Here is a 25256-nt window from a genome sequence, read left to right as displayed (position 1 = left end):
ATACGTGACTTTTATTCATTAACTTGGTGTGTGTGTGTGTGTGTGTGTGTGTGTGTGTGTGTGTCTTCACTTTGTCATGTTTATCGAAGACGCTCTGCAGGAACAGGGAAGCGTTGTGGTTGAGCTCAGTGCTGCAGTCTGCTGGGATTTTTAATCTACAGACACACACAGTGTAGGATTACATGAAATTCAGGGGGTGGAGCTAAAACTAACAATAAACAGTAAGGTGGGTGGAGCTACAAAAGTTACAGGAATTTTTTTTTTACTTAAACAGGAGAAACAGTAAAGAAGAGGGTGGAGCTATCGATATACGCAGAGGCGTGGCTAAACTGGAAAAAAATATAACGTGGGAGGGGCTAACATTAGAATCAGGCAAGTAATTGGTACGATCCAAATCAGTAAGTGGCACAGGAAGTGGGTTTAACAGCAGAACCAGGTTAGCAAGGTCAGGGTTAACGAAAGAAACAGGTTACCCGGGGGCGGAGCTAAGAGGACAAACAGGAAAGGAGGAGGCGGGACTATGAACAGAAACCTATAACAAAAAGGTGATAGTTTATCATGAGTGGGCGGGGCTTACGGAGGGAAAAGATAATCCTGATGTAATTCCAGATCATCGTCGTAACCAAAATGGCGAAGCACCGCCCACGTGGTCTCGTGACGCCCCCTCTGGATGAAGAGCGAGTGGAGGAAAAGGAATCCTGGGAAAAAAGATATCATTAGTTTATACACCAGTGTGTGTGTGTGTGTGTGTGTGTGTGTGTGTGTGTGTGTGTGTGTGTGTGTGTCTCACCCTGCAGAGTCAGTCCATCCTCACACACTCCATCAGGCATGTTCTTCTTCACCACCTTCTTCACGTCCTCTAGAGCCTGAGGAGCGAGTGGTGAGCTGAAACACACTCTCTAAAAAAACAACACGGAAATAACAGGAAATAAAAACCTGAACAAAAGCACAGGAAGCAGATGTGAGGGATTCTTTCACTCTTTCACTCATTCATTCGTTCAATTATTCACTTATTCATTTCTTCACTTCTTTACTCCTCTGTGTTTTTACCTGGAAGAAGTTGAGCTCAGCGTCATTTAGGATGCTGTTATTATCCAAATCTGATATCCTAAAGATACGCGTGAGAGCACGTACACACGCCGGCTTCATCTGTCTCTCACACACACACACACACACACACACACACACACACACACACACACACACACACATGTAAAATATGATATATATACAGTAGTGAGACGTGATTGTTGTGAGAGATTAAAGAGAGCAGCAGTTCAGCACCTGTTTGCCCTCGGGGCAGTAAAGTGGCCCTGTGGGGTGAAGGACGGCTTTCTGAGCGTAATAAAACATCTCAGAAATGTTCTTCAGATTCTTCGCTGAACACTGAAACACACCAACCATAACAGCTACATTTCTATACAGATTAATAAATAAGTAAATAAACAAACAAACAATTAAATAAATGAATAAATAATACATATAATACAATATAAAATGGTAAATAAATAAATATGTGCAGACGATAATAAGATGTTTATAAACTCTGACAAACACATCAATATACTGCTGATGTACAACATTCGTAAATGTGTGTGTGTGTGTGTGTGTGTGTGTGTGTGTGTGTGTGTGTGTGTGTGTGTGTGTGTGTGTGTGTTTGCACCTCCACACAGGTCTCGATCTCTGTGTATTTGTTCATAATGTGCAGGACGTTCTCCATGCTGCCACGTTCCACCAGATCAGATTTATTCCCAACCAAGATCAGAGGAACCCTGTGACACACACACACACACACACACACACACACACACACACACACACACACACACACACACACACACACACAGTAAATGTTGATGTTTGTGTCTTGAACCCTCATGTTTTTTTATTTCCCAGATGTGGAGTAAAGATGAGAAGATGAGGATCAGTGTCTCTGACCTGCTGTCTTTATCCGTCCTCTCGTTGATCAGAGGAATCCAGTGACTCGTCACCTGAAAACAGAAACATCACGTGTTGGAGCTCACGCTGAAACGCTGGAGCTTCCTGATTAAAGCTTCGTTTAAATGCCCAGCGTTTGCAGCTTGGGGGTGCTGGGATTAGAACTCAAAACCTTCATATATGAAGTCCAACATCTGGACCACTGAGCATCACACACTCGCATTACATTCAGAAACACTCTTTTCCATGCTCAGGGTCTCCAGGGAATGATTTGTTCTCACTCACGATGTTTTTTTGTCTCTGTGTGATTTTGGAAAAAACTCAAACGCAAATCAAGTGTTTTTCCAAAGCAGCTGATTTTCCATGAGGTTCTGCCTCCTGCTAAACATTTAGAGACAAAACAACTACAAACATTTAGAATAACTTAGAAAAGTAAAAAAATTTATAACATAAATATTAGATACAAATATTAATATTAATAAAAACCAATTATAGTCAATATTTTATTATTAAATCTATAATAAATATATGAACATGTAAATATATATATATACTTTGCATATTTTGTCCCTGATTAATGGTAAATGTTTCTTTTTTCTTGTCGATCACTATAAAGTTTTATTATTATATTATTTGATATAATAATTTTCTATAAAATAAAGTTAGATATTAAATAATAATAATGTTTGTACTTTGCTTTGATCTCATTACGTGATAAAATCTGTGCTGTATTTGGCAACCTCAGGTGACCTCAGCAGCGTCTTTCCCAACTTCCCCTTAATATTATTTCATCATTAATCGTTTCAACATTGTGAACAGGAAGCTGAAACGCCACCGTGACTCACTTTCTCGAGAGACTTCCTGTTGTTGACGGCGTACACGATGCATATAACGTTGGCCTGTGAAGAGACACAGGTGTGGATGAATTGACACCATGCTAATGGACCTCCGCGCATCGAGTGTGTGTGTGTGTGTGTGTGTGTGTGTGTGTGTGTGTGTGTGCATGTGCGCGTGCGTGCGTGTGCGTGTGTGTGTGTGTGCGTGTGCATGTGTGTGTGTGGGTGCGTGCGTGTGTGTGTGTGTGTGTGTGCGTGTGCATGTGTGTGTGTGTGTGCGTGCGTGTGTGTGTGTGTGTGTGTGTGTGTGTGTGTGTGTGTGTGTGTATACCTTGGAAATCTCCTGATCGAGCTGCTCGTCCGTCTGTTCGGCTTCTGCGCTCATTTAAAACACACTTTTTAAACTTTACACTCGGATCATGTGACAGGAAGTGATCACCGCCTGCTCGGCCTTTACCTGAGTAATCCACGATGTGTGTGGGGACTCGCTCCGGAGTGACGTCAGCGGGGATGGTGATCTCCTCCACTTTGTAGGGAACCTGAAGAGACACAAATGAGACACAATGTCATGTGATGTGATGTAAAAAAGACACATATCACATAACATTACATCACATCATAACATCACATCATACCACATGACGTCACACCCCGTCACATCGTATCAGATGAAATGTCATAACATGACGTCATGTCACGTGACATCAAATAACATGACATCGTCCCCATCAAATTGTATCACATCATATATATGACATCATACAATCACAATCGATATCACATGACACGACATGGTGTGACATCATATCACACGGGATGTGAAATATACAGGACTTATATCTGATTTATATATTAAATCCCTAATCAATAATAAAAAAAAGATTTTCTTGCAAATAAAGTTATAAAAAAATAAAAGAAGGTTAGAGGCAGATGTAGAGGACAGGGGGGTGTGGAGATGATCCACTGTGGAGACCCCTAATGGGAGCAGCCGAAAGACGAGGAGGAAAAAGAAGAAGAAGGAGAAGAAGAAGAAGCAAAAGAAGAAGAAGAAGAAGAAGAAGAAGAAAAAAAAGAAGAGGTCGAAGAAGAAGAAGAAGAGGTGGAAGAAGAAGAAGAAGAAGAAGAAGAGGTAGAAGAAGAAGAAGAAGAAAAAGAAGCGGTAGAAGAAGAAGAAGAAGAAGAAGAAGAAGAAGAAGAAGAGGTAGAAGAAGAAGAAGAAGAGGTAGAAGAAGAAGAAGAAGAAAAAAAAGAAGAGGTAGAAGAAGAAGAGGAAGAAAAAAAAGAAGAAGAAGAAGGAAAAAAAAGAAGAAGAAGAAGAAGAGGAAGAAGAAGCTAGATGAAATAATAATAATAATAATAATAATAATAATAATGAAATCTGTGCTCAGGTGGACCTCAGCAGCTCTTTTAACACGACATCACATCTCATATCCAATCACTCCTATAACATCACATTACATCACATTACATATGAGATTATAACATTTCATCATATGGCATCACGTATCACATAATATCACCTGCTATCACATCACATCACACTGCAAAATATATAAATAATAAAATATAAATCTTCTTACTACAGCAGGAAACTCCTCACTGACCAGCGCCATGATCAGAGACGTCTTTCCCACTTTGGCTGTTCACACACACACACACACACACACACACACACACACACACACACACACACACACACACACACACACACACATTAAAGAATTTGTAAGTAGAGCTGTGTTTTGTGTTCAGTGTTAATGTTTGTAGTAGATGATAAGAGCATGCAGAATATTTCTCTCTCGTCACTGTACACATGCATCTTAATTAGAAAAGAAATAATAATACTAGTCATTTTAAAATACCATGATAAATACCACTAATGATGATGATAAATAGCATTCACGAGGATTCTATGTGTATTTTTTTTAGATGCAGATTATAAGACAAAACTAAGTGCACCCCTGAGTTACTTTAATGCAGGCTGTGAATTTGGTGAAGATCTGAGAGTCACATTTTTACCCCAAAAAAATTATAACCCCCTACAGATTTAAGATTAGATATTATTATAGAATTATTAAATAATCATATTATATTAACCCTAGATTAGATTATACTATATTATATTATATTAGATTAGATTAGATTAGATTATACTATATTATATTAGATTATATTAGATTAGATTAATATTAGATTAGATTATACTATATTATATTAGATTATATTAGATTAGATTAATATTAGATTAGATTATACTATATTAGATTAGATTAGATTAGATTAGATTAATATTAGATTAGATTATACTATATTAGATTAGATTAGATTAGATTAGATTAGATTAATATTAGATTAGATTATACTATATTATATTATATTATATTAATATTAGATTAGATTATACTATATTATATTATATTAGATTATATTATATTAGATTATTATTATATTATATTATACTATATTACATTATATTAATATTAGATTAGATTAGATTAGATTATACTATATTATATTAGATTATATTATATTAGATTAATATTAGATTAGATTATACTATATTATATTATATTATATTAGATTAGATTAATATTAGATTAGATTAATATTAGATTAGATTATACTATATTATATTATATTATATTAGATTAGATTAATATTAGATTAGATTAGATTAATATTAGATTAGATTATACTATATTATATTATATTAGATTAGATTAGATTAGATTAATATTAGATTAGATTATACTATATTAGATTAGATTAGATTAGATTATACTATATTATATTAGATTATATTAGATTAGAATAATATTAGATTAGATTATACTATATTATATTATATTATATTAGATTAGATTAGGGAGTGGTGGCTCCAGCGGTTAAGGCGCTGGGTTGCAGATCGGAAGGTCTGGGGTTCAAGCCCCGGTATCGCCAAGCTGCCACTCTTGGGCCCTTGAGCAAGGCCCTTAACCCTCTATGCTCCGGGGGTCCCTTACGAGGGAAATATCAAGGTCCGTGACGTCGGAGTGACGTGGGGCCGCCTTCCAGTGGGCTCACCACCTGCAGGAGGGACCGTAAGGGACGGTGCTGTGAGGATTGGGCAGCAGTCGAAGGCGGGGGCCTGCTTAGACTGCTGCCCCCGCGACCCAAATTATGGATAAGCGGAAGAAAATGAATGAATGAATAGATTAGATTAATATTAGATTAGATTATACTATATTATATTAGATTAGATTAGATTATACTATATTATATTAGATTATATTAGATTAGAATAATATTAGATTAGATTATACTATATTATATTATATTATATTAGATTATTATTATATTATATTATACTATATTACATTATATTAATATTAGATTAGATTAGATTAGATTAGATTATACTATATTATATTAGATTATATTAGATTAGATTAATATTAGATTAGATTATACTATATTATATTATATTATATTATATTAGATTAATATTAGATTAGATTATACTATATTATATTATATTATATTATATTAGATTAATATTAGATTATATTATACTATATTATATTAGATTAATATTAGATTAGATTATACTATATTAGATTATATTAGATTATTATTAGATTATATTATACTATATTATATTATATTAATATTAGATTAGATTAGATTAGATTATACTATATTATATTATATTAGATTAATATTAGATTAGATTATACTATATTATATTATATTAGATTAATATTAGATTAGATTATACTATATTATATTATATTTTACATAATAATAACTAATCATAACTAATTTTCTTCTTTCTAATGGTATTTGTTGAAGCGTAATATCACACTATTACAAAATATCAGAAAAATCAGTTCTCTGTAATAAAGTGTGGGCTTCTGGTTTCCTAATAAACAGGATTCAGAAGGCCACAGAAGTGCTTTAGAAAGCAGTTTATAAAAGTTGCTCTACCTCAACTGATAAACACTAAAATCAGGCTGAACAGAGATTAAATCTGCGTGGAGAAGCTGCTCTGTGGGTGAGGAGTTTGTCTGTTTAAAATCTCTGACATTTGCAGCCAGAAATCCTGATATGAGTGTCATGCGGAAACGTGGTGGCGGTGGCGTCTTGAAGTTGGTATTTAGATTCATTAGTAGAGGAAGACCAGATTGATGGAGCAGATACAGGGGAACTCACAGAACAAATCCAGGTCCAGGATGTGGGAGATGTGAGATGAGGAGATTTCATTTCTAACTCAATCTTTACTCATAAATCATTCAGAGCTCCTCCTATTCTGGATTATTCTGAATTTCAGCATTAGAAGATTTGAACACCAGGAACCTCATAAAATAATACGTCTTCCTGTCGTGAAAGCTTATAACCTGCAGAATGAAGGATCAGATGATGATCAGATCTTTTTTATTTCATTTAGTTATAATATATTATACAGGGATATAAATATTGTACCTATAATATACATATAAAGGGATGAAATGAAAGACAGATAGATGATGTACAGAACTGCTCATGTCATGTATAAATGTATAAAGTGCTGATAATCCAGAGGCTTTGACATTTCAGGACAGATCGCCTCCACCTCCCTGTGTTATAACGCGTAATAACGCAGGATCTCACTGGATTCCTGACCTTCTGCTTCCATTACAGGGAGAAATCTGAAGTGAGCATCTAAAGGAGATTCTAATTCACTCCCGGAGGTTCTAAAGGACAGAAACAGATAACTCACGCTCTCCGACGAGTAAAATCCGCACGTCTTTCCGCATCTTTCCTGATTTCTGATCTCACGTGTCATGTAGCGGATTTTCTACAACACTCTGGATGCAATTACGGCTCAGAAATCACGCATGCGCAGGACACGAACTGGCGACGAACACAGTTTAACAGTTTAATTAAATATATCATTTTTATATTTTCACATTTATAATAATTTTATATAAATTAAATGTTTAAGGATAAATATAAAGGTCGTGCTGCAGTACATGGTGTGAAACATCACCGGTTTATTCGACACACTTGCCGGTAGCGCACTTCCGGGTATTTAAACCTGACGTGCCTACGTCATCACAGAAAAGCCCGCTGATTGGACAGCTTAACTATCATTTATTTTCCAACGGACCAATTAAAAAATATTGTTTTATTCAAGGACTTTAGTTTAAGTCAGAGATTTTTTTCCTCGAAAACATTATAAATAATACAAAATACAAATACTGAATGTCCCTACAAACTACGAAACTTTATTTATAAGCGAAACCTTTGAGAAAAAAAAGGATTTATACACTGGAAGGAAGAAATTAAGCCTGAAGTGTGCAGGTTTAATAAGTATATGATGAATATAATCTATAAATAATATATATTTAATATTTTATTCAATTTATAATATTTCTTACTTATTTACTTCTGCACTTTTGTGTGCAATATTACGCCTTATTTATTTTTCCTTATAAAAATGTGCAGTAACACTTTTTTATTTTTTCATTTTTTTAATTTCTCTTTGAAATAAATGTGCAACTGGAAGCTCAAAGTGCATTTCAAGGGTAAAAATAGGGGGGAAAATGATCAAATAAAATAAGTACATAAAAATAAACATCACAAAAATAAAGAAATACATCACATCTTGAAAACGTTTTCCAGGATTTAAAGATCAGATTTATAAACACTTTAAGAATCTCTCTGTCTAATCTCGACAGGGAGAGAAAACCAGCTCACCCTCAGAAGATACGAGAACGAGTAGGAGAACGAGTAGGAGAACGAGTAGGAGAACCTCTAAAAGACCAGAATCACGTCTTGGAGTGTAGACAGTTAAAAACTGAGACGTGTAATGAGGTGCTGCAGCATGTTGGGAATTAAAGGTCAGGATAAGAATTTTGAATGAATCTGTGATCTAACAGCGAGCGAAAGCATTTCCCTGCGTTACAGTTATTAAAAAAAATCCTTATTTTATGTTCTCCATCTCAGTGTGGATGATTTCAGGAGTGAGGAAAGAGTCAGGGTTTGGGGAAGAACAAGGCGTTTCCTGGTTTTGTCCCGAACAGCCAGAACATTGGTCTAACCGGAGCGCTGAACTCCACCTGAACATCACACAGCTCCGTTTCTCCATCCGCTCCACTCCAGAAGGAGATCTGTCCCACGTCTATATCCAGTCTGACTCGAAGTCTGCTCGGGTGTCTGTGTTTCAGTGGAGTCTCCGAGCCATCGTGCCAGGTGCTGAAGCTGCTGTTACTCCACTCGATACACCAGGACGATTTACTCCTCCCGAGACGCTCGTTTTTCTTAAGGTGGGCGTACGCCACCCCAACTGCCCATCCGGTGCACTCGCTCGTCTCTACATCCCAATAGTGCCTCCCTGTGGTGAACTCCTGATCTGCCATGCACTGACACGCCTCGAAATGGCACAGCTGCGGCCTCAGAGACAGAGACGATCTCACTTCCATTCTCTGTCTCTGAGGAAGGAAAACTAAACGCCGGTGAACCAGATGAGGTGAGAAGGTCAGCGAGACAAACTCAGCACCCAGAGCTGCGAAAGAAGAAAAAAGATCTGACATTAAAGGTGCGATAAATAAATATATTTATACTATTCTACTGGCAGCGTGTTTACCTGCAGCTGCTCCACCATCAGAGATCCCACTGAAAGTGTCTGGATCTTCTGACATACTCATTGGATTCTCCACTGAACCAGCTTCAGGGCTCTTCAGAACCTAAAGATAAAACCCAGAGCAGAACTTGACAAGCCCATGGGCTGATCTTTCATCAGTGGGTGGAAATGAGGAAGGGAAAAAGGAAAGAGACTTCTGTTTGGTATTAGCAGAGGAAAATAAAGCACATTTAATGTACCTCATCAATCTGAGGAACCGGAGGAACACTCGCGCTCCTCTCAGCACATGGAACATCTTCATCACAGTCCAGTGAGGAACTCGACACGTCCCCTGAAGATGATGATTCACAAGTCCTGGCCCTGTCTCTAATGGAGCAGCTCTCAATCTAGAGGAAATATTGAGAGTTTTAGAGCTTCGTGCTGCATGTACGTGGAGAACCACCATGTTCCTTCTGTAACGTTTCCTACCTGAAATTCAGCATTAAAACATTCAGCTTGCAGAATTTTGCTCTTTTTCATCTCCTGCTTCAGGAAGTTCTGTTTTCTCTGCAAAGAATCAAGAAGATGAACATTAGTGAATAACCAGTGAGAACAGTGACTATAATTATATTCTTATTATTAATTTCCCCGACTGCAACTTTGAGACCAATACTGCCCCCTACTGCATCTTTAAAGTATGTATGTAATATCCTCCAACTGCAACTTTAAGACCAATACTGCCCCCTACTGCAACTTTAATACCCTTAATATCCCCCTACTGCACCTTGAATACCCTTAATATCCCCCTACTGCACCTTTAATACCCTTAATATCCCCCTACTGCACCTTTAATACCCTTAATATCCCCCTACTGCATCTTTAATACCCTTAATATCCCCTACTGCACCTTTAATACCCTTAATATCCCCTACTGCACCTTTAATACACTTAATATCCCCTACTGCACCTTTAATACACTTAATATCCCCCTACTGCACCTTTAATACCCTTAATATCCCCTACTGCACCTTTAATACCCTTAATATCCCCTACTGCACCTTTAATACACTTAATATCCCCTACTGCACCTTTAATACCCTTAATATCCCCCTACTGCACCTTTAATACACTTAATATCCCCTACTGCACCTTTAATACCCTTAATATCCCCTACTGCACCTTTAATACACTTAATATCCCCTACTGCACCTTTAATACCCTTAATATCCCCCTACTGCACCTTTAATACACTTAATATCCCCTACTGCACCTTTAATACACTTAATATCCCCTACTGCACCTTTAATACCCTTAATATCCCCTACTGCACCTTTAATACCCTTAATATCCCCTACTGCACCTTTAATACCATTAATATCCCCCTACTGCACCTTTAATACACTTAATATCCCCTACTGCACCTTTAATACACTTAATATCCCCTACTGCACCTTTAATACCCTTAATATCCCCTACTGCACCTTTAATACACTTAATATCCCCTACTGCACCTTTAATACACTTAATATCCCCTACTGCACCTTTAATACCCTTAATATCCCCTACTGCACCTTTAATACCCTTAATATCCCCCTACTGCACCTTTAATACCCTTAATATCCCCTACTGCACCTTTAATACACTTAATATCCCCTACTGCACCTTTAATACCCTTAATATCCCCTACTGCACCTTTAATACCCTTAATATCCCCCTACTGCACCTTTAATACCCTTAATATCCCCTACTGCACCTTTAATACACTTAATATCCCCTACTGCACCTTTAATACCCTTAATATCCCCTACTGCACCTTTAATACCCTTAATATCCCCTACTGCACCTTTAATACACTTAATATCCCCCTACTGCACCTTTAATACCCTTAATATCCCCTACTGCACCTTTAATACACTTAATATCCCCCTACTGCACCTTTAATACACTTAATATCCCCTACTGCACCTTTAATACCCTTAATATCCCCTACTGCACCTTTAATACACTTAATATCCCCTACTGCACCTTTAATACCCTTAATATCCCCTACTGCACCTTTAATACCCTTAATATCCCCCTACTGCACCTTTAATACCCTTAATATCCCCTACTGCACCTTTAATACACTTAATATCCCCTACTGCACCTTTAATACCCTTAATATCCCCTACTGCACCTTTAATACCCTTAATATCCCCTACTGCACCTTTAATACACTTAATATCCCCCTACTGCACCTTTAATACACTTAATATCCCCCTACTGCACCTTTAATACCCTTAATATCCCCTACTGCATCTTTAATACCCTTAATATCCCCTACTGCACCTTTAATACACTTAATATCGGCTACTGCACCTTTAATACCCTTAATATCCCCTACTGCACCTTTAATACCCTTAATATCCCCCTACTGCACCTTTAATACCCTTAATATCCCCTACTGCACCTTTAATACACTTAATATCCCCTACTGCACCTTTAATACCCTTAATATCCCCCTACTGCACCTTTAATACCCTTAATATCCCCTACTGCATCTTTAATACCCTTAATATCCCCTACTGCACCTTTAATACACTTAATATCCCCTACTGCACCTTTAATACCCTTAATATCCCCTACTGCACCTTTAATACCCTTAATATCCCCTACTGCACCTTTAATACCCTTAATATCCCCTACTGCACCTTTAATACACTTAATATCCCCTACTGCACCTTTAATACCATTAATATCCCCTACTGCACCTTTAATACCCTTAATATCCCCTACTGCACCTTTAATACACTTAATATCCCCTACTGCACCTTTAATACCCTTAATATCCCCTACTGCACCTTTAATACCCTTAATATCCCCTACTGCACCTTTAATACCCTTAAAATCCCCTACTGCACCTTTAATACACTTAATATCCCCTACTGCACCTTTAATACACTTAATATCCCCTACTGCACCTTTAATACCCTTAATATCCCCCTACTGCACCTTTAATACCCTTAATATCCCCTACTGCACCTTTAATACCCTTAATATCCCCTACTGCACCTTTAATACACTTAATATCCCCTACTGCACCTTTAATACACTTAATATCCCCTACTGCACCTTTAATACCCTTAATATCCCCCTACTGCACCTTTAATACCCGTAATATCCCCTACTGCACCTTTAATACCCTTAATATCCCCCTACTGCACCTTTAATACCCTTAATATCCCCTACTGCACCTTTAATACCCTTAATATCCCCCTACTGCACCTTTAATACCCTTAATATCCCCCTACTGCATCTTTAATACCCTTAATATCCCCCTACTGCACCTTTAATACCCTTAATATCCCCTACTGCACCTTTAATACCCTTAATATCCCCCTACTGCACCTTTAATACCCTTAATATCCCCTACTGCACCTTTAATACCCTTAATATCCCCCTACTGCACCTTTAATACCCTTAATATCCCCTACTGCACCTTTAATACACTTAATATCCCCCTACTGCACCTTTAATACCCTTAATATCCCCCTACTGCACCTTTAATACCCTTAATATCCCCTACTGCACCTTTAATACACTTAATATCCCCCTACTGCACCTTTAATACCCTTAATATCCCCTACTGCACCTTTAATACCCTTAATATCCCCCTACTGCACCTTTAATACCCTTAATATCCCCCTACTGCATCTTTAATACCCTTAATATCCCCTACTGCACCTTTAATACACTTAATATCCCCCTACTGCACCTTTAATACCCTTAATATCCCCTCAGAGTTCTGATGAGTCTCAGTTCAATGTTTTATGAAACCGGAAGCAGACACAGGAAGTTGAAGTCCAGCTCTACCTAAGCACCTGAGAATAAACCCTCACCTGAGTGAACTCTTCCTCACTTCCGGTCAGGAGACTGTCCCACATTTCCCGACCCCCCACTTCCTGTAACTCCAGGATGGCGCTGATGGTGACATTTTTGTGGAGTTTGCGGTCTGTCCTGAGTTCAGCCCGACACTGGGGACAGTGTCTCCTCTTCACATTCTGCTTTAAATGATCCGTAATGCACTGGAGGCAGTAACTGTGTCCGCACTCTAAACTTACCGGCTCACTGAACAGCTCGAAACAGATCGGACATTTTAGCTGATGAGATATAAACGCCACCACGGCTTCATAAAGCGCCGACATGATCTAGGAGGAGAAGGTCCAGGGTCCAGGCTTTCAGTTCTTTTTCCTGGGAATCGAAAGTGAAACTAGTGACGCGATGACGCGGAACCAAATATGCGAGAGTCGCGTTTCCTGCCCGGACCCTGATTCCGGCGGACCTGAGGGCACAGCATGGCGGCTGCGTTCTGTTCAAACTCAGAAACATCACCACGAGAATTGATTGAGATTCTTTAATAAAGAATGTGGGTCGCAAAACGGATTCTGACTCCCGCCGTCCTCACAGGTAAACATTAAAACAGGTGTTTATACATAAATATACAGGTGCTGCGATGAACTCGGGTTAGGACGAGGTGCAGGACTCTGATCTGGAGTGTTTTTATTTCCATAACCAAAACAGTTCAGGATTACTGACTGTATTAGAGAAGAAGAAACACATTAAACACATGTAGAACGCTTTAATTAATATCCAGTCTAATTACTGGGTTTAATCAGGATCACGTGCCCTCTTTTTTTTAATTGTGACGTTTCTGTACCTACTCGCACAAGTTATAAAACAAAACACGCAAATGTCATCCGGCATCTGATACCAGCAGTAGAATAATGCATTGGATTCCACAGAAAAAGTCCTTACTGCCCCCCACTGCACCTTTAATATCCTTACTGCCCCCCACTGCACATTTAATACTCTTACTGCCCCCCACTGCACCTTTAATATCCTTACTGCCCCCCACTGCACATTTAATACTCTTACTGCCCCCCACTGCCTCTTTAATACCCTTACTGCCACCTACTGCCCCTTTAATATCCTTACTGCCCCCCACTGCACATTTAATATTCTTACTGCCCCCCACTGCCTCTTTAATACCCTTACTGCCACCTACTGCCCCTTTAATATCCTTACTGCCCCCACTGCACATTTAATATTCTTACTGCCCCCCACTGCCTCTTTAATACCCTTACTGCCACCTACTGCCCCTTTAATATCCTTACTGCCCCCCACTGCACCTTTAATACTCTTACTGCCCCCCACTGCACATTTAATATCCTTACTGCCCCCCACTGCACCTTTAATACTCTTACTGCCCCCCACTGCCTCTTTAATACCCTTACTGCCCCCCACTGCCTCTTTAATACCCTTACTGCCACCTACTGCCCCTTTAATATCCTTACTGCCCCCCACTGCACATTTAATATTCTTACTGCCCCCCACTGCCTCTTTAATACCCTTACTGCCACCTACTGCCCCTTTAATATCCTTACTGCCCCCCACTGCACCTTTAATACTCTTACTGCCCCCCACTGCACATTTAATATCCTTAATGCCCCCCACTGCACCTTTAATACTCTTACTGCCCCCCACTGCCTCTTTAATACCCTTACTGCCACCTACTGCCCCTTTAATATCCTTATTGCCACCTACTGCCCCTTTAATATCCTTACTGCCCCCTCCCACTGCACCTTTAATACTCTTACTGCCCCCCACTGCCTCTCTAATACCCTTACTGCCACCTACTGCCCCTTTAATATCCTTACTGCCCCCCACTGCACCATTAATACTCTTACTGATACTCTTACTGCCCCTTTTAATACCCTTACTGCCCCTTTAATATCCTTACTGCCCCCCACTGCACCTTTAATACTCTTACTGATACTCTTACTGCCCCTTTTAATACCCTTACTGCCCCTTTAATATCCTTACTGCCCCCCCCACCTGACCCACTGCACCTTTAGCACTCTTACTGCCCCTCAGTGCTATAATGAGACTCAGTTCTGTGATTTATGGAACTAGAAGCAGGTGGATGGTGAACAGTGGCTCAGATTCCATCTGAAAGGCGAATAATCAGAAGATTGGGATTGATTTAATATTTCTATATGAAGTAAAAGAATGTAAATAAGCTGAGATTTAGTAGTTTTATTATCAGGGGAATTTTATTGAATAGAAATGTGTTTTGGGATGTTTTTTGTGCTTCAGTAAAAAAAAAAAAGAAAAAAGAATAAGACAGGTTTTGAAATAAATGTATAATTTTATAAATATGATGTTAACTTGTACAGGACACTACAGGCTGCTGTGTCGGCGTCCGGTCCCCCCGTCCCCCCTGCCCCCCCTACCTGAGTTCTCCCCCCGCTTCCTCCAGTGCACCTACTGCTGGACAGCTCGTATCCCAGCCGCAGACCTGAACCTCAACCTCCTGCGTGGTGAACCTGCAGAACCTCTGTGCAGACGTGATGATGCGGTGGCTGAAGTTAGGCTGGACTCCCTGTACACCCCGGAGCAGCGAGACACCATCCTGCAGCTCCTCAACACGGGCTCCGAGTCCGAGCTCGCTGCCGTCAAAATGCTCCGGGGACGAAAATCAACCAACATCGTCGCGTATCGAGTCCGAAACGGACCCTTTAAGGATCTGGAGAGCGTCGTGAACGTGCCACTGTTAAAGCACAAAAGCGCCGTTGTGGCCTTTAACTCCATCCTCTGTCCGACAGAGAAGAAGGAGAAGAGGAAGGGGAAGATTCATCTCGCAAAGTTCATCAGGCCCGAGGTGGATAAGGCGCTGTTAGAGGTGAGAGAGGGCGTGGCAGTGGGTTTGGGGTTTAATCTGGGATTCATTCACGACTCAATTATGAATCACATCGAATCAAACTGTTGATTTGATTCATTACAATGAAATCATTATTATGGTCGCATTAAAACCGACCAATCGGCTATAAAAACAGCAAGCTCCGCCCCCTGCGGCTCCCAGTCTGGAACAGGAAGTGAAATTCTATTGAAAATGAGTATTTTTTTTTTAGAAATAATCACGATATTATGATGTAATAAATATCTCAGCCACGTGAATGGCATTTTGCAGGGATACAGCAATACATCAGTGAGGAACATTTTCAGCACACCTGCTTGGAATTATGGTACCTGTGATATTGACTGATGATAATATGGATGTTTGAATCGGACGCTTTGCAGGACTCCAGCTCCATTGTGTCCATCGTGTGCGGGACCAACAGAATCGCGTGGACGCACATGGACCGGGCGATGACGGTGTTGGAGTGGCAGCAGCAGGACTGTCACAACTTCATGAAGGGCACCTACATGGCGTCCGGTTATCTGGATGACGTGAGAGATAAAAACGCTAATGGACATTTTTTCATAATAAATAAACAAACTGTGATTTTTCTGAACAAATTTCTCGCGCAGGTTTGTGGCGTGGTGTCGAACCTGCCCGCGGCGGATTTCTACGTGGTGGAGAAGCCGAGCGTGTCGGTCCAGAACACGGCGCTGTTCCCGGTGGTGGTTCACCTGCGCACGGTGGAGGCCATGCTGTTCGCCCTGCTGAACTCCCGGAGGTGCGTGGACGGGCCGCCCGTCGTGCTGAACATGATGCGCACGGCCGTGGGACGTCACTTCGGCCTGATCGTGGGCGAGAGCCGGACGAGCGGCGCAGAGGTGGTGAGGAAGATGATGGCGGAGTCGGCGATGAAGAAGATACCGCGTGTGATCTTCCCGAACGAGCTGCTGGTGCGCTACAGTGGCGCGTTTCATTTCAGCAGCAGGAACAAAGGACAGGAGATGTGTGACGCCCTGCTGCAGGCCGTCGCCTTCTATGAGCTGCTTTCAGACTCGCACTGAGACGCGTGTGTGTGTGTGTGTGTGTGTTATAGGAAACACTTAAAAGAAACTTAACACACGTCTTTATCCAGTCTTTCACACAAACCTGAAGTACACTGAATATCAGGATAGATTGTAAAAAACACCACAATAAGCCGTACTGTAGGAGTGAAAGTTTCCCATCAAGTCTTTTTGGCTTATTGTGTAAAATAAACACTTTCTACACCCGTCTGTGAAACACAGAGTCTCCAGAATGTTAATTCCATTACAGACGAACGGGGTGCCAATACTTTCTCACAAATTAAACATTTCATCATGCTGCTGCTTCAAGCTTTTATTATATATATTAAATTATAGTTTATTATAGAAACGTTTAGTCATTTTATTTTAACTTGGCAAAACTAAACACGCCCACTGCGTTCTGATTGGCTGTTGTACAATTAAAGATAAATTTTATAAAAATATTTCATTAATTAATTCAAAAGGTCAGACAGGTGAGGTGTATTTTTTACTTTTAATATATAATTATATATTTCTAGAAATTTATTTTGAATATATTATCCCCCACTAGGGGGCGCCACAATGGATCATCCGTCTCCATAACCCCCCGTCAATGCCACTGTCTCTAATCCATACAACATCTCAGGTCTCACCACAGTCCTATAAACTTTCCCTTTCACTCTCACAGATACTCTTCTATCACAAATCACTCCTGCTATCACTCTTCTCCACCCACTCCACCCTGCCTGCACTCTTTTCTTCACTTCTCCAACACACTCCATTACTCTGCACTGTTGACCCCAGGTACCTGAACTCCTCCACCTTCTCCACCTCTTCTCTCTGCAACTGCACCCCTCCACTGCCCTCCCTCTCATTCACACACATGTACTCTGTCATACTCCTACTGACTTTCATTCCCCTTCTCTCCAGTGTGTACCTCCACCTCTCCAGGATCATCTTCACCTGCTCCCTACTCTCACCATAAATCACAATATCATCCACAAACATCATAGTCCAGGGAGACTCCTGTCTGACCTCGTCCTTCAACCTGTCCATCACCACTGCAAACAGGAAAGGGCTCAGAGCCGATCCTTGATGCAGTCCAACCTCCACCTTAAACCAGTCTATTTTATATATCAAAATATTTGTAATTTATATAAATAAATTTATATGAATGTTTTCACACTTGTTGAGTTGATTTATTTATTTCGATTTTCTTCTTCATTAGCAGCATCTTGACTACAGATTCTTCATACTTATTTAATAAAATATACATTATTTATACGTATTAAAATATTTAGCAATTTATTATTCGTGATTATAAGTACACGGTGTACATGTGTTTCTTGGACTGAAATGAAATTGGGGGAAAATGACGTGTGTGTGTGTGTGTGTGTGTGTGTGTTTGTGTGAACTGGATTTTATAAATTATGCATTATTATTATTATACAGTAAACACTAACAGATTGAGGGCACTTTTAGGGAGACGCAGTCCGATCTCTGTGAGGTAATCAGAACATCTGTCAGAACAAAAAAACTGTAAATGTCACACGTGTGAGAGTGTGAGAGTGTGTGTGTGTGTGTGTGAGGTTAAACACTACCTGAGCTCCTCCTGTTGCTCGGTGTTCTGTTTTCTGCACATGAAGCGCAGAAATGGAAGATAATCGGTCACTATGGCCTTCTGATCTCCATGAAATCGGAACGCTTTACTGCAGAGCGCTTTGTTTACCACTTCCCTCATCTCCTGTTCACTGAGATACAGAGTTTAGTTAGTGATGAGTTTATTATACACCATACAGACAATCAACAGATATATCACCTATTTAAAGAGCATTATTACTGCCATAATGACAGTTTTTTTCATATTCATTGCTATTGAAATCAAAACATTAACATACTTATGCATATGCATGTGGTTGGTGGGTGAATCTAACAAATAATTAGGCTACGTAATAACAAGAGGTCGACCGATAGCGATATTCAGTTTGGATCGTACTCGCCGATAACCGAATAAATATTAATCTATTCATAAATAAATTGTATAATTAATAAATAATACATATATTACAGCGCTCTCAGTGCAGCGTGCGGTCACGTGTGAAAACAAACAGCACGTAGTGTCAGTGATTCGCCTCTAGAGGCCGCTCTTTAAATGACCGGACAGGAAGCTGGAAAAACTATCGTTATGGATTTTGTGCCTCGACCTCTTTTAATAACTAAAGGACATTTTAGTTTAAAAGCCAAACTTTATTATCAAATACAAATATGATATGAATAAAACATTTAAAATTACATTTACCAAATATGTCTCTGGCATTGTTCAGAGGGTACGGTTGGCACGGTTCACATGTAGTGGTGTAGGGGCCGTTGTTTAGGGGCCCCTCGTATAAATTGATAAATTAAAGCCAAACCTTTGAACCCGTTTCCACGCTTTGCTTTGATTCCCTCGTTTCATCGGACACACCTCCATCCTGCACTTGTGGAATGCCAAACCCTCCACCACCGCCAGGATCTCGTAACATCTCTCCGAAATGTACGTCCTCATTTCCACATCTTCCCCTGGTTCGTCCAGCAACCCGTCAACCATCTTGGCTCCCAGAGGTCCGAGTTTACGACACGCCCCCCAGCACAAGTACGAGTCCACAAAAGACATGGTGTCAAAGAAACATGCCAGAGAATCCACTTTAGAAAAAAACCTTGTAGCTGATTGGTTCGTGTGTTCGGCTCCGTCCAATAGTAGTGCAGGAATCGAGTGCTGCTTTCTGAGAACGTTTCTCTGAACCTTCAGTTTTCTCGAGCTGGGTGGAGACTGAGCTTTGTTCTTTTGATCGAAGGCGCTTTGATGTGCGTTTTTAAAAGTGGGCTGGGCTAAAAGAAGATCCAGGTTGGAGTAGAGCAGACTCCGCCCCTTTCTCCAGCTCTCCACTAGGCTCTCCATACACCTGTGCAGTTCGTTGTCGGACCTACACTATAACACACACACACATACACACGTATACATTTGTGTGTATAAACAGGCATAAATGTTGTGTGTGTGTGTGTGGGTTATGTGTGTGTTACACTCACAGTGAGCACTCGGTTGTGTAGATGGTGGTGTGTGTTTTCTTCTCCGCTTCTCACCCACACCTCCAGCTCTAACACACTCCTCCTCACATCTCCGTTATTCTCCTGTAGCATGAAGCAGATCTGCTCCGGGTCCAGTTTCACACCCTCTGCCACACACACACGCTGCAGGTAGCTCACAACGCTCTCCTTACACACACACACACACACACACACACACACACACACACACACACACACACACACACACTGTAATTAGTAACTGCACTGTGGAGTCTCTGGTGTATAGACTCAGGGTTTGTGTTACCTGTGCAGGAGTTCTGAAACGGATCTCCTCAAAACGTCCATCAAAAGACTTTCTGGACGCCGGATCTGCAAAACACAGTGACGTAAATGTACAATATATATTTTTATACGTTCATTATAAAAAATCGTTAGCAGGAAATCTGGTAAAAAAACCCTGGAAACATCTGTATGTTGATCTGAAGCTCATAATTTTATATTATACACATTTAAAAGTAAAAAAAAACTTCTTCCAGCCAGATGTGGTTCTTCACCACAATTCTACAGGACGTCTCTGGATGCTGTAGTATACAATTTTCCCTTCACTTGAACTAGGAGGATCAAACCTGCTCTAGCATGATGATACCCCTGTGCACAAAGCCAGCTCCATGAAGATCTGCTTTCCATGGTTTGGATTTGGTGAAAGATCTCCTGCTATAGAGCTCAAAACCCAACTGAACACAATGAATGTAAACGCTGACTGCACCCCAGGAACCTCCTCACCTTCTCACTTCCATCAGTACCTGACTTTACTAACACACATCCTTGTAGCTGAATTAATCTTCACAAAAATCTAGTGGAACATCTTCCCAGAAGAGTGGAGCTCATTATAAGAGCAAATGGAGACTAAATGTGAAATAAGATGTTCCAAAAGAAATCTTATGGTTTTGGCTGAACAGTGTATATGCAGATTTTGTCCTCTTCTGGTCTCTTTGCCTTTTATAGAGTTTTGTGGGCGTGGCTACATGTCCATGTGGTGTGAATAGAGAAAATGAGCGAATTTGGTAAACGAGTTTTGGTAAAATGGTGGAAGACACATACTGAACTTTTACCACGACAATGAATGAAACCCTGAAGCTCACCGTTGGTGGTCAGGATGATGGGTCTCTTGGTTGTACTCATTAAAGTCTTTATGGCGGCGAAAAACCCCACGTCCTCCTTGAAGACGATATCAACCTGCAGCGAGGAAACATCTCAGAAACCCGGGAACGAGCGGTTGCTACGGAAACTATGAAATTAAATAACTATGAATATATTAATAAATATAATCAGATAAATAATACATTATAATTAATAAAGATAATATAGCACTCTCCGTGCAGCATGCAGTCTTAGTGATTTGCCTCTAGAGGCCGCTCTCATAATGACAGCGAAGCGTGAGCCGGAAAAACTATCTGTATGGATATTTTGGATGGATCCATATGGACTATCAATAATGATTAATCAGCAAAACTGATGAATCAGTCGACCCAATCACAGTCAGAGCTGCTGTTACAGAGAAATAATCAACACCCTCTGACCAATCAGGATCCTCGAACGGATTTACCTCCTCAAACAGAACGAGCGATATCGGTGGCGTCTTGTCGGTTTTGTCCTGCACACCATCTTGCTTACACTTGGACTCATCACGTGTGACGTCATCAGGAGCTTGAAATGTGGAGCATCTTTGTTAATAAATGACATGATATTTTAATAATAAACAGGAAGAAGGAACTTGCAGAAACTGCTGTTTTCTCCCAAATGAACTGTTACTTACGTCTTGTGTCGTGAGGAAGTTCAGTGTGTTTGTTTCCGGTTTTTCTGAAGTAGCGTGTGAGAGTGACGGATTTCCGCGAAACGCCACATTTCCTTCTGGAAGCAGCTCTAGACATGGCTGAGGGTTTTCTGCAGGACCAGATGGGTTCCTGTGAAGCTCCTTGACCTGAAACACATACAATCCTGGTCATGGACTTGTGTGATGAAAATGACACGTGATGACTTTACATTTTCGGCATTGTGGAGACTTGTATATGGGAACTCACGTGACGCTGCAGCAGGTGAGGGCGTGTGAGAGATGGAGGGCTGTGGCGCCCCCACCTGGTGAGACTGAGTCGACTCCTTGAGCTGAGACAGAACTAGACGACCGGAGCGCAGTGATGAGCTGTTCACCTCCAACACCTACACACACACACACACACACACACACACACACACACACACACACACACACACATCTTAAATTGAGCTTGCTCTAAAATAAGTGTGTGTGTGTGTGTGTGTGTGTGTGTGTGTGTGTGTGTGTGTGTGTGTGTGTGTGTATATACATTAAAGCCCAGCTGCTCTGCGCAGGCGAACACAGCTGCGCTCTTTCCTGTTCCTGTAGGTCCGTGGATCAGCAGTGTGTTACAAAGTTCACCATCACACTCCTCCTTCTGCAGGTCTCCTTCAAAATCACCACAATCCCACGAGCCTGATCACAGAACAAACAAACAACAATGTGTATGGATGATGATGATGATGATGATGGTGGTAGTGATGATAATGATGGTGGTAGTGATGATGGTAGTGATGATGGTGGTGATGATGATAATAGTGATGATGACGAAGATGGTAGTGATGATGATGATGGTAGTGATGACGGTGATGATAATAGTGATGATGATGATGATGATGGTAGTGATGACGGTGATGATAATAGTGATGATGATGATGATGATGATGATGGTAGTGATGACGAAGATGGTAGTGGTGATGGTGATGATAGTGGTGGTGATGATGAAGATGATGGTGATGTATTACCGTTGCTCTCCTTCTTCATTCGCTGTTCCTCTCGTCGTCTTCTCCTCTCCTCCACATCCGCCCTTATCCTCCACTTCTTCAGCCAGCTGTCACCATGGCAACAAGTAAACAGGATTATAAAGGGAATTGTGCAGGGAAAGTTTTTATTAGACATTTATTTTTAAATCAATAAATTTAACACAAAACTATACAATACTCCACAATACTCCCTTAAATATTATAATAATTTATCAATAAAATGTATAAAAATAAGAAAGTCTCGTACGCCTGATCACTGATACACTAAACAGCTAAAACTATTCTTTTCTTTTTTCTTTTAAAAGTACTTTTACAGCCATTTGTGGTTCTTCACCAAACTGTTACACAAAGTTGGAGACACAATTGTGTAGGACGTCTTTGCAGTAATATGACATTTTTCCTTCGGAGACTGAACCTGCTCCAGCATGACCACGCCCCTGAGCACAAAGCCAGCTCCATGATGATCTGCTACATGGGCTGGAGTGGAAGATCTCCAGCTATAGAGCTCCAAGGTGTTCCGTCCTTAAGGAAGAATGTGAACGCTGACTGCACCCCAGGAACCTCCTCACCTGCACCACTACCTGACTTTACTTACACACTTGTAGCTGAATGAGTCTAGAGGAACATCTTCTCAAAAGAGTGGAGCTCATTATAAGAGCAAATGGAGACTAAATGTGGAAATGGGATGTTCAAAAAGAAGCACAATCTTATAGTTTTAAATCTGCAATAATAATAAAAAAAAAAGGAGAAGAAGAAGAAGAAGAAGAAGAAGAAGAAAAATGATAACGAGGTGCTGATGGTTCACCTGTACAGCTTCTTCACTGCAGCCGAGTTTCCCACCATTTCTTCACATCCCCGAGGGCGATATTTCTCCGTCCAGGGCAAGTCCTCATCCTGTCTGACACGTCCCTCCTCCTGACGTGACTCCTCCTGATTTACGTTCTTCACACGCTGCTGTTTCCTCCTCAACCTGTTCCTCTTGATCGCTCCTTCTCCAGAGTTCACATGACCTTCGGACGTGTTTACCATCTCCGTCCTGTCCTGACTCCATCTCTGGCGTTTGCAAAGATGTTCATCGCTGTGGCTTTGTACTTCCTGTTTCCTCTTTGAGACGAATAACGAGGAGTAAACACTTTCACCTGGAGAGAAAGAGAAGGACCAAGAAGCCTCTGTGATCACATTTTTCCTGGTGTGTGTTTATCCTGTGATTATTATACGCATAATAAACCTCACCATGAGTGCAGACCTCCTGCAGAAGCTCCTCATGCTCATGCAGATCTCTCAGTCCTTTCAGACCTCCAGCTTCCCTCTCAAGGATGGACGGCTCCTGATGACACAAAGTGTTGGGTTCTGACTTGATCACAAGTTTTTGTCCTCCAGACATATTCATGTGGAAGAGAAGACCTCGTGTTGGAGGAGAACATTGTGCACCAGGAGTGGTCAGAGGTCTCGGGGTCTTCATGATGGACGTGTCTGAAGATCGGTTACAATCATGATGATGTTCGTCAGTGACGTCATGTCTGATTCCTTCACACTCAGGAAGCATCAGATCAGACCTTCTGCTCCTCTTCACCCTTTTCAGTCTGTTGTTCTTTGGTTTCTCATATTCTAGGAGAGAAGATTTCTGGATCTGGATGTTCTCCCCTTTAACGTGTTTATTGTCAGGAGTGAAGCTCTGTGGGATGCAGGAGGACGCCATGTTGGAAGTTCATTTACCGCTACTGTAAAAACGAAACACAAGCATCTTGCTGTTTTTATTAACACCTCCTTTAGTGTCTTTCAGTTTTATGTAAAATGTAACATATATAAATCACATCTTTATGACATTTCAGAACTGAATCACCTTTATTCTATTTTTAAAAGACAAAAATGTGATTTATTACCTCTGAATGGGACGAGATTGTTTTCGTAACAACAATACGTTCGCGCCGGAGACGGTCAGCTCGGACTGACCAATCAGAACACACGGCTGAGTGATGACGTCAAGACGTCGGTAACGTAACCAGTGTGATTCAAAACCGGCAAATGTTTTTTATAAGTGTTCGGAATTCAAACTCGGGAAAACAGCACGTGATAAAAACCACATTATTATTATTATTATTATTATTTTTGTTTATATTTTTATAACAATTTATTTACAGCATTTAAGTAGTTATTTATTCAGGAAATATATTTTCTCGTTTGTTTCAGCATTAAAAGAATTCAATACTAAAACG

At 40.4% G+C, this 25256-nt stretch overlaps 4 protein-coding genes across 7 annotated transcripts in view; 1 reads left to right on the top strand and 3 right to left on the bottom strand.

The window, feature by feature from the left end:
- Positions 1 to 7810, bottom strand: part of rhot1b (ras homolog family member T1) — a 19416-nt gene extending 11606 nt beyond the window's left edge. The window contains exons 1-12 of one of the 3 annotated variants that reach the window (XM_083535236.1): positions 7513 to 7810; positions 4355 to 4413; positions 3232 to 3313; positions 3106 to 3149; positions 2784 to 2837; positions 1939 to 1991; positions 1664 to 1772; positions 1285 to 1386; positions 1051 to 1149; positions 791 to 899; positions 578 to 698; positions 71 to 155 (exon numbers count right to left, since the gene is read on the bottom strand). In XM_083535236.1, the coding sequence (XP_083391362.1) occupies positions 71 to 155; positions 578 to 698; positions 791 to 899; positions 1051 to 1149; positions 1285 to 1386; positions 1664 to 1772; positions 1939 to 1991; positions 2784 to 2837; positions 3106 to 3149; positions 3232 to 3313; positions 4355 to 4413; positions 7513 to 7549 (954 nt within the window). In that variant the 5' untranslated portion in view covers positions 7550 to 7810. The remainder of the gene's footprint in view (positions 1 to 70; positions 156 to 577; positions 699 to 790; positions 900 to 1050; positions 1150 to 1284; positions 1387 to 1663; positions 1773 to 1938; positions 1992 to 2783; positions 2838 to 3105; positions 3150 to 3231; positions 3314 to 4354; positions 4414 to 7512) is intronic. The other 2 variants (XM_083535237.1, XM_083535238.1) reach the window with 2 other exon arrangements.
- Positions 7811 to 8245: 435 nt separating this feature from the next.
- rnf135 (ring finger protein 135) lies at positions 8246 to 13666 on the bottom strand. Of its 2 annotated transcripts, none has more exons than XM_083526324.1 (5): positions 13458 to 13666; positions 9847 to 9924; positions 9618 to 9764; positions 9382 to 9481; positions 8246 to 9300 (listed from the first exon to the last, which is right to left on the bottom strand). In XM_083526324.1, exons 1-5 carry the CDS (start codon positions 13539 to 13541, stop codon positions 8771 to 8773), a joined length of 939 nt encoding a protein of 312 aa, XP_083382450.1. In that variant the 5' UTR covers positions 13542 to 13666; the 3' UTR covers positions 8246 to 8770. The 2 variants fall into 2 exon arrangements, with proteins under 2 accessions (XP_083382450.1, XP_083382449.1); XM_083526323.1 differs by having other exon boundaries at positions 13236 to 13663.
- On the top strand, positions 13638 to 17356 carry tefm (transcription elongation factor, mitochondrial). Its single transcript, XM_083526335.1, has 4 exons — positions 13638 to 13803; positions 15573 to 16078; positions 16477 to 16626; positions 16708 to 17356. The coding sequence occupies exons 1-4, from the start codon at positions 13761 to 13763 to the stop codon at positions 17137 to 17139; spliced, it is 1131 nt and encodes a 376-aa protein (XP_083382461.1). The 5' UTR covers positions 13638 to 13760; the 3' UTR covers positions 17140 to 17356.
- A 946-nt stretch (positions 17357 to 18302) lies between these two features.
- Positions 18303 to 25050, bottom strand: atad5b (ATPase family AAA domain containing 5b). The gene is made up of 14 exons (XM_083526300.1): positions 24924 to 25050; positions 24274 to 24761; positions 23846 to 24179; positions 23023 to 23108; positions 22548 to 22693; positions 22266 to 22401; positions 22001 to 22165; positions 21791 to 21891; positions 21327 to 21420; positions 20489 to 20553; positions 20185 to 20370; positions 19530 to 20086; positions 18720 to 18869; positions 18303 to 18638 (listed from the first exon to the last, which is right to left on the bottom strand). Exons 2-14 carry the CDS (start codon positions 24737 to 24739, stop codon positions 18563 to 18565), a joined length of 2562 nt encoding a protein of 853 aa, XP_083382426.1. The 5' UTR covers positions 24740 to 24761; positions 24924 to 25050; the 3' UTR covers positions 18303 to 18562.
- Between the last annotated feature and the right edge of the window lie 206 nt (positions 25051 to 25256).

The sequence above is a fragment of the Silurus aristotelis genome, assembly GCF_946808225.1.
Source record: "Silurus aristotelis genome assembly, chromosome: 2".
Lineage (NCBI taxonomy): Eukaryota > Metazoa > Chordata > Actinopteri > Siluriformes > Siluridae > Silurus > Silurus aristotelis.
The sequence above is the reverse complement of the archived record's forward strand: the minus strand, read 5'-3'. Positions and strand labels throughout refer to the sequence as shown.

Coding starts and splice junctions, on each gene's coding strand:
- rnf135 (XM_083526323.1), bottom strand. CDS start 13,541: ATGTCGGCGCTTTATGAAGCCGTGGTGGCGTTTATATCTCATCAGCTA. Junction 9,765..9,846: donor GTTTTAATGCTGAATTTCAG/GTAGGAAACGTT, acceptor TATTTCCTCTAG/ATTGAGAGCTGCTCCATTAG. Junction 9,301..9,381: donor TGATGGTGGAGCAGCTGCAG/GTAAACACGCTG, acceptor CTTCTTTCGCAG/CTCTGGGTGCTGAGTTTGTC.
- tefm (XM_083526335.1), top strand. CDS start 13,761: ATGTGGGTCGCAAAACGGATTCTGACTCCCGCCGTCCTCACAG. Junction 16,079..16,476: donor TGGATAAGGCGCTGTTAGAG/GTGAGAGAGGGC, acceptor GACGCTTTGCAG/GACTCCAGCTCCATTGTGTC. Junction 16,627..16,707: donor CGTCCGGTTATCTGGATGAC/GTGAGAGATAAA, acceptor TTTCTCGCGCAG/GTTTGTGGCGTGGTGTCGAA.
- atad5b (XM_083526300.1), bottom strand. CDS start 24,739: ATGGCGTCCTCCTGCATCCCACAGAGCTTCACTCCTGACAATAAACAC. Junction 23,109..23,845: donor GCAGTGAAGAAGCTGTACAG/GTGAACCATCAG, acceptor CCATGGTGACAG/CTGGCTGAAGAAGTGGAGGA. Junction 22,402..22,547: donor CAGAGCAGCTGGGCTTTAAT/GTATATACACAC, acceptor GTGTGTGTGTAG/GTGTTGGAGGTGAACAGCTC.